The sequence below is a fragment of the Prunus persica genome, chromosome G2, assembly GCF_000346465.2.
Source record: "Prunus persica cultivar Lovell chromosome G2, Prunus_persica_NCBIv2, whole genome shotgun sequence".
Lineage (NCBI taxonomy): Eukaryota > Viridiplantae > Streptophyta > Magnoliopsida > Rosales > Rosaceae > Prunus > Prunus persica.
The window spans coordinates 25,602,432-25,614,698 of NC_034010.1; the positions used below are offsets into that span (position 1 = coordinate 25,602,432).

Genomic DNA, 12,267 nt, shown 5'->3' on the forward strand with positions numbered 1-12,267 from the left:
CAAGTTGGTTTGATTTCCCAGAGGAATAACCCAGAGGAATACCTTTGGACAAGACGAGAAAATGAAAAAAAAAAAAAACATTTAAAAAAAGAATAAAAAAAAGAATAAGGTGTTTGGATGTTATTAAACCAACAATTTCAATTGATGGGAACCTAAAACGGGATTGAAATTACCCAAAAATTCATAAATAATGTTTAACTGCTAAGCCAATGGGGTCTAACCCAGTGGAAAAGGGTCTTGACTTGCATATTAGAGTTCTTAGGTTCGAACTCCCATGGCATCAAAGTTGTGTGTGTATGTGAGAAATCCTACTCCTCTATAATTTAGACTATCGCTTGTACTCAAAAAAATGTTTAACTGCTAAAGGTCAAAATGCTTAAGCGATCCAATTACTGTAGAAACTGCAATTAAGCACAACAGCCGTCTTAGCTCAGCTGGTAGAGCGCATGGCTTTTAACCATGTGGTCGTGGGTTCGATTCCCACAGACGGCGTCTTTTTCAATTTCGTATATCTTAATTTTAATTTTAATATTAATCAATAAATAAATTTTAATATTATTTATAAAAATCAAGATGAGCCAAGGCTGATGATGGTCTCTGATTATCGTTGTGGTTTGCTTATCATTTGACTTCCCCTCTTTAATCTTATCCACCTGCAACTCCAAAACCCAAGCTTTGGCCATGAACTGAGCCCACCTCAACCCAACAAACCAACCCTTTGAAGCTTTTCGCTCAAAAATGGCGGCAGCCGCAGCGAGAATAAACTTCTTCTTAAACCCCATAAATCCCCTCAACTCCAAAGCCACCACCCATCTCAGGACCCGCCTCCACTTTCAGCCATCAAGAAGAAGACCCAGAGCTACGTCGTTTTGCACGCGTGCCTCCGCTACTCCCCTCCACGACGAAGCCGCCGCCAGTGACCCTTTTGTCCTCACCACTCCGCTTTATTACGTGAATGCCCCTCCTCATTTGGGCAGCGCTTACACTACCATCGCTGCCGATGCCATTGCTCGCTTTCATAGGCTGTTGGGTAAGAAGGTCATCTTCATCACTGGCACCGATGAGCATGGTGAAAAGATTGCCACTGCAGCTGCTGCTAGTGCCTCCACACCAGCTCAACACTGTGACATCATTTCACAGTCTTACATATCACTCTGGAAAAACGTATTTCTTTTACCCGCCATTCGAAATTTACTATTTTGTTCAATTGATTGTTCAAATTGCTCTTATTTTCACTTTTATTAATTAAAATTTTTTGGGTTATTTGATGATTGCAGTTAGATATAGCTTATGACAAATTCATTCGAACAACTGATCCCAAGCATGAAGCAATTGTGAAGGAGTTTTACTCAAGGGTTCTTGCCAATGGAGACATTTACAGGGCTGACTATGAGGGACTTTATTGTATCAATTGTGAGGAGTATAAGGTGCCCTCTTATTCCATTCAAACTTGTATTTCTGGGTGTATGCTTTTTACTTTTGGATAACCCTCTCAACTCTATTTGAATAACTTAAGCTTATTCCTTATGAAACTTTCTTTTTAGATGGATTTATTATATTACTTGTATTGATGACATAATATATCCTTGTGTTAGTTTTGATTCTGGAACATTGCCCTGGGTAATTTAAAGAGGTTGACTTGATTGCTTGTTTAGTGGGGATTATGTTGCGGCTCCTTTCCGTTTAATATATGTTGTTTGAATACAACGTCTACATATCTACTGAGCTATTTTTCAGGAGTAGTTTGTGTTGTATACTTAATAATTGGTCTCATATCATTAATTCTAAATATTGCACAGGATGAGAAAGAACTGCTTGATAACAACTGTTGCTCTACGCACCTAAAGCCATGTGTTGCACGGAAAGAGGATAATTACTTCTTTGCATTGTCCAAGTATCAAAAGTCGTTGGAAGAAACTTTGGCAAAAAATCCGAATTTTGTACAGCCTTCATTCCGTCTTAATGAGGTTAGATATAAAGTACATTGGTTTACTTAACTTGAAATTGTTTCTTTCTATATGAAATTGCAAATGTAATGTGAAGTACTTACCCTACAAGCCAATTATGATCGTTTCTTGATGTGTTCTCACACTTCATCTTGTTAGTGCATATAGAGTTATATTTGATTAACTGGGGAGTGTGAATAATTTTATAAGTAACTAAAACAGGTTTTTCCTTTTCCTCAAGGTTCAAAGTTGGATTAGAGGTGGCCTAAGAGACTTTTCCATTTCTCGAGCATTAGTGGATTGGGGCATCCCTGTTCCTAATGATAGCAAGCAAACAATATATGTTTGGTTTGATGCTTTACTGGGGTAAAGTTCTTTCTCCCTCCCATTCCTCTTCCCCTATGTAACTCATAGTCATGTTGTTTCTGAAGCTGTGAGTACCTACTCAATATAGTGTGGTTTCATTATGTCATATATAAGTCCAAACATATGGCTGACATAGACTAATAAATAAGTTTTCAGACAACTGTTATAAAAAGTAGATAGAAGATTAATTGCGAATCTGTTTTCTTTTATCACTAGATGTTTCTTTACTTCTGGTTTCTCTATTTCTTTTGGTAGATGCTTACTGGAGATTATTTATTTGATGTATACGTTCCAAAATATTGTTAACAGTTATATATCAGCACTATCTGAAGATACGGAGCAACCTGATTTGGAAAGAGCCGTTTCATCAGGGTGGCCTGCCTCGCTACACTTGATTGGCAAGGTATGGTGATTTCCATACTTTGTAGATTTACTTTTTTCAGTTCACAAGTATATTCCTTTAAATAAGCTATCCTATTAAGTTATATTAAATCAAACTTCCAATGTCAAAGCATGACAGAGGAGGAGGATATAACTGGGGATATATAATAGAATTCTGTATGATAGTTGATATTTCCTTATTCTTCTGTAGGATATTTTACGTTTCCATGCAGTCTACTGGCCAGCTATGCTGATGTCTGCTGGACTAGGCCTTCCTAAGATGGTGTTTGGACATGGATTCTTGACAAAGGTATTTGAGCGTAGTATATATGATTGTTTCTTCTGAGAATAGATGTACCTGTAACTCCCTCATGTGATTGAATTCCTCATAGATAGAGCTAGTGGTATTGGAATCCTAGATGAATTCTCAGTCCTGTAAACATTGAGTAATGATCATGTCGTGGAGATTTAAAGCCTAGGGCATGCTAGAGTTTCTGATCCATTGTTAGGCATTGCAGCAGGTGTTCATTTAGCTATGTGTAACATTGTCTTTTGTGTCCAATATGAGAGATGCCACATGAAATTATAATGGTCTCTTTTGAAATTAATTGTAGATAGAAAGTTGATGTTACTAAATGGGGGTAAGTTGACACATTGTGATATGGATGTCATGTGTATGTTAAAATGACAAAACTCATGGTAATCCAAACTGTTGTTCATAGATTTTGTTCAGTCCTATTCATTATATATTTATAGCCTTAGCTACATGCACTCCGTTCCACTCATGAACTCTATGTTTAAAATTGCTGAGTTGAAGTGTACCTCTCTGCAAAGAGAGATCATTGATGCTCATACAACTTAAAATGAAAACAGTACTGCGAGCAGTAGGCATTTTGAGTTTTCATCTCATGTATGTAATTTTATTTCATGCAGCAATGCTTTTTTATTTTTAAAATTATAGGATGGCATGAAGATGGGGAAGTCGCTAGGCAATACAATTGAACCAAATGATTTGGTTCATAAATTCGGGTCAGATGCGGTCAGGTACTTCTTCCTCAGGGAGGTGGAATTTGGAAATGACGGGGACTATTCGGAAGATCGTTTCATCAATATTGTCAATGCTCATCTTGCCAATTCAATTGGTATCTCTACTCTGCGCCTCATTAGTATTCTTTGTTGGTTAATGAATGATAGTTTCTTTCCTATTTTATTCTCTTTGGAGCACTGAAGTTGTCTCTGCTTTGCAGGAAATCTCCTTAACCGTACTCTGGGACTTCTTAAGAAGAACTGCCAATCAACTTTGGTGGTTGATTCAAGTATTGCAGCTGAAGGAATTACATTTAAGGACACTGTGGAGAAGTTGGTAAAGTTTTCATTATATTTCGAACATTATCAGGTTTCACAAGCATGTTAAATTAGTTTCGACAGAAAAAAAAAAATAGCATGTCAAATTAGTGGAATCGCTTGATGTTTGAGGTGGCTTAGCTTTGCAAGCCATGGAGACCCTTTTGCAATTGTGATTCATTTTTTGGTTCTTGGGACATTAAAATCCTGAATGCAACTGTTGCAACCTTTGACCCTAGTTGTCCCAACACTTTCCATACTTTTATAGGTGGAAAAAGCTCGGGTTCAGTATGGAAACCTCTCGCTATCATCAGCTTGTGAGGCTGTGCTAGAGATCAGCAATGCTGGAAATTTATACATGGATGAGCGCGCACCATGGTCTCTCTTTAAGCAAGGGGGTGCTGCTTCTGAAGCTGCTGCAAAGGTTAGCACTACATAGATAAGTATATGTCGGGTTGTCTGTTCGTGTGGTTTTGTATTTGCTTATTTCCTTCAATAAGGTCATTAGCCTGTTTTGCTTCAACACTCATTTCACCGACCGTTAAAGGAGGTCAAGTCTGGACCCAAAATGTTGGTCAAATAATGAACACATATATAGATTGGACTTGAGTAACTCAATCTGTGTGTCAATTCAAGGTTTAACATTGTAATTGATGGCCAATGTATAATGCTGTTTGATGAAAATCTTGTTTTTTTGGAGCAGGACCTTGTGATAATATTAGAAGCAATGAGGATTATAGCAGTTGCATTATCACCCGTCACGCCGAGCTTATCTTGGAGAATATACGGACAGCTTGGCTACTCAAAGGAACGGTTTGATGCTGTTACCTGGGTATCTCCCTGACACTTTTATAAATGTATTTATGTCTGGTTTCCAAACACTTTTTTTTATGAACTAACATGTACTTTTGCACTGTAGAGCGACACCAAGTGGGGTGGGCTAAAGAGTGGTCAGGTCATGGCGCAGCCTACACCAATCTTTGCAAGGATTGAAAACCCAACAGAAGGGCAAAATGCGGTTGAAGCACCTAAAAAGGAAGTCAAGAAGGACAAGCTACCTCAAGCCAAAAGGGTGGTGGAAGCGTAAAGATTCAATACTTGAAATGTCTTCTCTACCCCTCCTGCCATTTTCCATTTTCCATTTTCTCTTAGAAATCGTATAGGTTCATAGATTTCTTTGCAACTTCTTTTGTGTAATGGTAATGACCAGATCATTTTTTTTCTAATAAATCTTCTTGTGATCACCTTTAGGTCTTTTCCCTGAAACTTTTGTATGGGATGAGGCAGGCACCCGCATTCCTATTGGGTATTACGTAAATGGGTATTAACTGTACCCGCTCAGAAACGGGTACCCGACAGAAACGAAGTGAAGTTTTACTCATTGGCGTTTGTGCATGTGTGTGTGTGTGTATCAACTCTTCATAACAAGACAGGAACCAATCTCAATAGAGGAAGGAAGCTAAATGTTATAAAAGAAGGAAGCTTGTTGATATAAATTCAAACACCATTGAAATCGTTTCAAGTAAAACCATCATAAAACAAAAATAGTAAACACCACTTATTCTTCGCATTCTATGCTACACCGCTCACTTGTTTTTGGGGACACCAAGTCTTGTGCGGACATCATCCTCCATGAGGGGAAGACCATCGCGCAACTTAACCTTTGGTTCCCATCCCAGCAGCTCCTTTGCTTTTGTGATGTCAGGCTTCCTCTGGCGAGGATCATCCGGTGTGTTTTCAACCATTATAATCTCTACCTTAGGATTGATGAGCTGCAAGTCACATGATCAAGAAATCAGTTACCCTTTTACACTTCATGGTGATGTTGAGGTGGTGAGAAGAATTGCAATTAATTGGCATGCCTTGCTGAAAAAAAACAAAGAAAACGAGAGTAAATACAAAAACCTACCTCCTTCACATTCTCGGCAAGCTCGATCATTGTAAATTCACCTGAAAATAGAAGTGTGTTAATATTGTCCATGAAATAATACTACAAAGCTAAATTGATTACTTGTTAACCACTTAGGCTTCGTATGATAACCTGGATTCCCAATGTTGATCGGTCCAGTGTTGTCTCCTTGCATAAGTCGAATAAGGCCATCAACCTTGAGCATTAAAATGTATGATTAATTTGTATAAACACCTGATGAAGACCTTTTATTTTTCCACGAGAACATGAATCAAAATAATAAAATCGTGCTTACCATGTCAGACACATAACAGAAACTCCGCGTTTGTGTCCCAGGAGCTTGAACAGTCAAGGGATCATCACTACAGAAATGGGCAACAAAGATTTTAGCATTACATGGGCGGGGCAAGCAAAGTGAAAACTGCACTGGTTGTACGCCTCTAATAGGTGTACAGAACCAAACTGAGGCTTAGTAGAACTTACCGGATAGCTTGGGCTATGAAATTACTGACAACACGACCATCATCAATATTCATGCGAGGTCCATAAGTGTTGAAAATCCTGGCAATCCTTATCTCTGTGAAGGACCGTTATTTAGCAAGAGAAAACAAAGAACAGCAATTTGAAGGAATACAAAAACAATTAAGATGCGCCTGTGATGAGCATTGAAAGAAGAAGAAAGGAAAGGAGAGGTACCTATCCCATGCTGCCTGTGATAATCAAACATCAATGTTTCAGCAACTCGCTTTCCCTCATCATAGCAACTCCTAACTCCTGTTTTACGTTTTCAAACACAAAACCAATTAATACGTGCCACGAGTTGGTGCAATTGACATGTTTTCACTATGAAAGTTGTTCTAAATTTGTACAGATGAAAATGAGAAACCATAGATCACATTATGGCACGGTATAAATTGGAATACAATGAAAGAAAGGTTTTAAGAGATAATAGAGCATATTTTTCTTTGCCTTAGAAAGACAAAATATACTCTACCCCAGAGATCAAAGGTAATGCAAATGTATTTGTTGTTAGTAGCTAGGATGAAAAGCATACCAATTGGATTCACATTTCCCCAATAGCTCTCAGTCTGGGGGTGAATCAGAGGATCCCCATACACCTCCGAAGTAGATGTAAGCAAAATCCTGAATGAATTTCAGACCATGAGAAACGAACAAGATATCCACAGATGGCTATATCAAATAAGACAGAACGAGATTATCAAACCTTGCTCCAACTCGCTTGGCAAGTCCCAGCATGTTCAATGTACCAATGACATTTGTCTTTATTGTCTGTTACACAAGAAATGTTCACATAAGACAATTATTCCACCTCCAAGAATATTTGTACACACAGTTGCTGGATGCTTATGAGAAAACAGCTTAACATTATATTCAACTCTTCACTGTTCTCAAATAAACATGAAATATTCATAGACGCACCTTTACAGGATTGTACTTGTAGAAGATTGGAGAAGCAGGGCAGGCAAGATGGTATATTTGGTCAACCTCAATTAGCAGAGGCTCTGTGACATCTGCATGAAGGAAAAATAATATTACCAAACTAAGTAAAGATATTTACCACTTGAAAATTTGCTTAAACATCTGCAATAGGATATTATTTAAGAAGATAATGGGGATATAAAACTACATATACAATCTCCACACGCACACAAGAATCTTCATTTTTTCTTCTTCTTTGTACTGAATACACAGAAGCATCTTTAAAGTAAAAGGTATTCTCTAATAAAGGGTCAACCCAACATGACCTATTAAAAAGACATACCATGACGAATAAGTTCAAATCTTGGATGACCAATCCATTTCTTCAGGTTGTCCTTTGAGCCCGTGAAGTAATTATCCGCAACAATAACCTGAAGAAAAGAAAACCAACACCAGGAAATACAAATATGTTAGTAAAGCATAAACACTTGGACATGTCAATTCTAATTCTTTTTATTATTAATAAAATTCTACCTCATTCTTTTCATTTTCCATCAATTTGTCCACTAGGTGAGAGCCAATGAATCCAGCTCCTCCAGTAACCAAAATTCTCATATTGGCCTGCCATCAGATGAATAAACATTTGAATATACATAAATTGCCACAAAAATATGGTGCAAAACAGCACACTAACGCGGTAGATCAGTAACTGACCAAACTGGTTTAAAAAGTTGAAAATAAAAATAATGCCACTTGGCCAGAGATGTTACCTGAAAGAACTTGGCATTTCTTAAAGGAGAGGGGTTTGGAGGTGGTTTTGGGGTGGCTTGTTGATCTCCATTTGTAGCCATTTGTTAAACTTCTGCACTCCAGACAATCAAAACTTCTACATTTTAGATCAAATACACCCACTACCAACCCACAATCCCAGATTCCAAAATGAAATCAAAGTTGACAGAAAATATAGAGACCAAACTTAACACTCAAAACACATCGTTCAGCAGAAAAATTTACAAGAACCCAAATAAAAACTATGAAAAACAGATGAAGAAAGCAAAGCTCTTTTTTCTTTTTCAGATTATGAACTGAACAGCAAATCAAGTTCAGATCACCCGTCTGTCGAGAGCAATCCCCAATTCCCCAAGCTGTTAATGAGTGCAAGTGTGGTATGAGATATGAGAGGGAGCATTTATATACAGAATGTAAATGGGGTCAAATTGAATTTAAAAAATAAATAAACTTTCGGAATCAAACAACCAAGAAAAAAAAATTAGGGTACTACCAAACTACCAACTAAAAGAGAGAGAGAGAGAGAGAGAGAGAGAGATGTACGATGCTTCAAAATCACGAAAAGTAGGTAGTCATCAGAAGCTTCTCTACAACGAAACTAAAACCCCACACCACTATTATTTTCAGATCTGAAATCTAAATCTCACACAAACCCAACAATTTTTTTCAACCCAAAAACAAGAAGAAAAAGGAAAAACAAATTGAGTAATTTAAAAAATTTTAAAAATGATGCTCGACATGGATATATATTAATACCTTACAGAAAATAAACAAAACTGGTGGTGCTTTCTCCTCTTTGCAGAAGGCTCAAAGGTGTGAAATTCTAAGGTTTCCTACACAACATCGAACACGAACACGAACACATGTAAAATGCAAACATATATAATGTCCTTGTTCGAGATGAAACCGAAATTAACGGTGCTTCGAAGATTTTTGGAGTTTGCAGAAATCACTGCATGACACGTCATCGCTTAGTAGGATGATGCATCGTATCCTAGTTTCCGACTCTGCTCATCTCCAGTTGTTCTCTACTTCGTTCTGTTGAGTTACGGTGTGATAGTCCACACGATATGTGCGGTAGGCAGCCAATGAGGAACTGCCTTTCAAGAATAAATAAATTCTACGGCTCTCTCCCTTTTCCGTGAACTGGATATTTAAATCACTTTTTATTGTCTTATTCTGTTAAAAGGCCTGTTTTTCTAATTTATGTTGGCTTTCTATTTGAAATTTTGTTATTTTATATTTTCTTTGAAAATTACTCTAATGTACGTTGATGAAAATTAAGTCCGATACAAGGTGGTGAAACACACACACTCTAACTAATTGGTCTAACTCACATATAATTCTTTAACTTTTACTTTGATTGCTACCATTTTCACTAACAATTTTTTTTAAAAAAATTTCTAAAAGTAGAATTGTTAATTTATTACAGGGGAATTATCTTAGCGTCGGTGGTGCGCGAAACATGGGATAGTTACTCTTTGAGGTGGGACCGTGGGATGGGTAAGAAGTGCAATGACAGTAAAATTGTAATTGCCATGTCAGAAAGAGATGAAATTGTTGCAAGGGTCTAGGTGACGTACATGGGAAGTCCGTGAACGTCCACGCAGAAGAATTATCCGCAACGTCAGATCCAACGCATGGCGTTTGACTTGTTCATCGGGCGACTACAACCAGCAAGTGAGTTATGAATAAAGCAATTAATTTTGTACTAGAGGACAACCTTGTGGCTGTAGTTTAGTGGTAAGAATTCTACGTTGTGGCCGTAGAGACCTGGGCTCGAATCCCAGCAGCCACACCTGCTTTTCAGTTTTTGTGAATTTTTAACACCATGCAGTCATTTACTCAAAGCATTTCTTTTGGCAAAAGGAATGCTTTGAGTAAATGACCACATGCAAGTGGAAGAGAAGCTAGTATATCTATTATCTAGTAGGTAGCTTAGCCAATTATTTTGTCACCATTGCATTCTGTTCAGTAATAACATTTAGGCAATGGTGGTTAACAGAATTAATGGATCAATAATAGGAATAACTGACTTTCCTCCCACTTCAATTATGATTTAACATCTTTGGTTGGTGTTTGCCTTTTCTTTTTCTTGTTAAATCTTAATATTTGCAACAATTCAATTGCGAGTTTGGTAAGGCTAGATTTTGTATGTTGCAGATTGCATAAAAGTTGATATTTGATATCTATGCTATTTCTAATTTCATTTTTGTTCCATAGTTTAAAAGCTTTATTAATTTCTACTTTGTTTTATAGTTTATGTTTTTGGTTTCGTTGTGAATTTTTGGTATGTATGGTTACTTTTTAATTAATATTTTTGGCTTACCTTTTTAGGCAAATGTCTAGTTTGACAATTTTGATTAACCATGGTGGAAGGTGAGCTAACTCGATGTATAAAAATTGCAAAAGCAAAGGACTACTTGTTTCAGACAAAATTACATTTGAGGAACTCCGGAATAAAGTGTATGACATTGCCAACGTAGACCGAAATGAGTATGAGGTAACTATGAAAGTTATGTATGATGCAATGAAAAGTGCATGGCCCACAGAGATAGTCGATGATGATGATGTAAGAGCTTTTATTTTTGAAAGCCTTTTAAGGTCTTTCAAGATTCCATTGTGCATTATAATGAAACGTAAAGTATTTTCTTATGGAAGTGGAAGCAATCAACAAACTCCATTGGTTGAGTTCGAACCAATGCCAATGAACCTCAACTTGGGTACTCAAGGTGATTTAGAAGATTATGAGCAAGATAAAGATTCAGAAGATGACTTAGGAACCGAAGAATTGGAGGACTCATAATATGAAGTGGAAAATAATACAACACATGTGGATGAGTTGCGTTCTGAGAACATGCAGTTTGAGGATATACCACATGTAGAGGTTGATAATATTTTTCAAGATAATGTTGCCTTCGAAGAAAACATGAGATGTGACAAAGTGCCAGCTATCAACGTGCAATGTGATGAGCCTAACTCTAACAATCCAATTGCTCAAAATAAGGATTAAACATTCTACATGGATCAGACATGACAGAGCTACGCAATTCAAGTGGAGATATAATTATAGGTCAAGTGTATGAGACTAAGGAGGATTTAAAAACATAGTTGGATCTCAATGCTATGAAGAAAAAATTTGAGTTCAAAGTGAAGAGATCTAATAGAGAAAGATTTGAAGTTGGTTGTGTGGATGACGGATGCATGTGGAAACTGCGTGCATCAAAGGTACGAAAATCCTCATATTTCATGGTTAGAAAATATGTTACTAAACACACTTGCTCATTGGATATTATTCATCGCCATCATTGACATGCAAGTAGTTATCTTATTGGCCAGTGCATTAAGTCTAAGTACAAGGGTGTATCAAGAGTACATAGACCCCATGACATCATGGAGGATATGCGGAAGGACATGGGTGTGAGTATAAGTGATGTAAAGACTTGGAGAGCTAGAGAACATGCATTGGAGTTGGTTAGGGGATCAGCAGAGGAATCTTACATGAGACTCCCATCATATTGTGCTATGCTAGAAGCCAAAAATCCTGGTGCGATAACGCATATTGAAACTGACAATAATAATCATTTTATTTATTTATTTATGTCACTTGGACCTTGCATCAGAGGATTTCACAGTGTTATTAGGCCAGGAATAGCACTTGATGGAACATTTTTAAAAGGTAAATATCTTGGAACGTTGTTTGTTGCCACATGCAAGGACGGGAATAATCAAATATACCCTCTAGCATTCGAAGTTGGAGATTCAGAGAATGATGCATCATGGAATTGGTTTTTGACAAAATTACGGGGAGCTATTGGGCATATTGATGACTTAGTTTTTATTTATGATAGACATGAAAGCATACGGAAGGCTATCTCTACTATATTTCCTAATGCTCATCATGGGGCATGCATCTTCCATATAAGCCAAAATCTTAAGAACCACTTTAAGCAAGAAAGAGCCCATTCTCTTTATTTTAGAGCTGCTAAGACATATCATATTCCCGAATTTGATCGTCATATTGTGCAAATATTTAATATTGATCCTCATGTGGGTAATTATCTTCATGCAGCTTGATATGAAAAGTGGGCT

General features: G+C 37.2%; 3 protein-coding genes and 2 non-coding genes across 6 annotated transcripts; 4 read left to right on the forward strand and 1 right to left on the reverse strand.

The window, feature by feature from the left end:
• TRNAK-UUU lies at positions 420-492 on the forward strand. Its single transcript has one exon. It is a non-coding gene; the product is annotated as a tRNA-Lys (tRNA).
• Positions 584-5,281, forward strand: LOC18785226 (methionine--tRNA ligase, chloroplastic/mitochondrial). The gene is made up of 11 exons (XM_020556817.1): positions 584-1,164; positions 1,278-1,427; positions 1,800-1,967; positions 2,188-2,312; positions 2,622-2,715; positions 2,905-3,003; positions 3,655-3,835; positions 3,941-4,056; positions 4,306-4,461; positions 4,741-4,869; positions 4,957-5,281. The coding sequence occupies exons 1-11, from the start codon at positions 739-741 to the stop codon at positions 5,122-5,124; spliced, it is 1,812 nt and encodes a 603-aa protein (XP_020412406.1). The 5' UTR covers positions 584-738; the 3' UTR covers positions 5,125-5,281.
• On the reverse strand, positions 5,484-9,181 carry LOC18787091 (UDP-glucuronic acid decarboxylase 5). 2 transcript variants are annotated; one of them, XM_020556818.1, is made up of 14 exons: positions 8,932-9,155; positions 8,499-8,531; positions 8,157-8,248; positions 7,921-8,007; positions 7,730-7,817; positions 7,387-7,478; positions 7,172-7,236; positions 7,001-7,089; positions 6,643-6,720; positions 6,430-6,523; positions 6,242-6,308; positions 6,079-6,142; positions 5,947-5,987; positions 5,484-5,809 (listed from the first exon to the last, which is right to left on the reverse strand). In XM_020556818.1, the coding sequence occupies exons 3-14, from the start codon at positions 8,235-8,237 to the stop codon at positions 5,624-5,626; spliced, it is 1,032 nt and encodes a 343-aa protein (XP_020412407.1). In that variant the 5' UTR covers positions 8,238-8,248; positions 8,499-8,531; positions 8,932-9,155; the 3' UTR covers positions 5,484-5,623. The 2 variants fall into 2 exon arrangements, with proteins under 2 accessions (XP_020412407.1, XP_007218258.1); XM_007218196.2 differs by lacking the exon at positions 8,499-8,531 and having other exon boundaries at positions 8,932-9,181.
• On the forward strand, positions 9,902-9,973 carry TRNAH-GUG. Its single transcript has one exon. It is a non-coding gene; the product is annotated as a tRNA-His (tRNA).
• Positions 11,569-12,252, forward strand: LOC109947442. The gene has a single exon (XM_020557428.1). The coding sequence runs from the start codon at positions 11,569-11,571 to the stop codon at positions 12,250-12,252; it is 684 nt and encodes a 227-aa protein (XP_020413017.1).

Coding starts and splice junctions, on each gene's coding strand:
- LOC18785226 (XM_020556817.1), top strand. CDS start 739: ATGGCGGCAGCCGCAGCGAGAATAAACTTCTTCTTAAACCCCATAAAT. Junction 2,716..2,904: donor CGCTACACTTGATTGGCAAG/GTATGGTGATTT, acceptor ATTCTTCTGTAG/GATATTTTACGTTTCCATGC. Junction 3,836..3,940: donor TCATCTTGCCAATTCAATTG/GTATCTCTACTC, acceptor TCTGCTTTGCAG/GAAATCTCCTTAACCGTACT.
- LOC18787091 (XM_007218196.2), bottom strand. CDS start 8,237: ATGGCTACAAATGGAGATCAACAAGCCACCCCAAAACCACCTCCAAAC. Junction 8,008..8,156: donor GAAATGCCAAGTTCTTTCAG/GTAACATCTCTG, acceptor ATCTGATGGCAG/GCCAATATGAGAATTTTGGT. Junction 7,090..7,171: donor GCCAAGCGAGTTGGAGCAAG/GTTTGATAATCT, acceptor AAATTCATTCAG/GATTTTGCTTACATCTACTT.
- LOC109947442 (XM_020557428.1), top strand. CDS start 11,569: ATGGAGGATATGCGGAAGGACATGGGTGTGAGTATAAGTGATGTAAAG.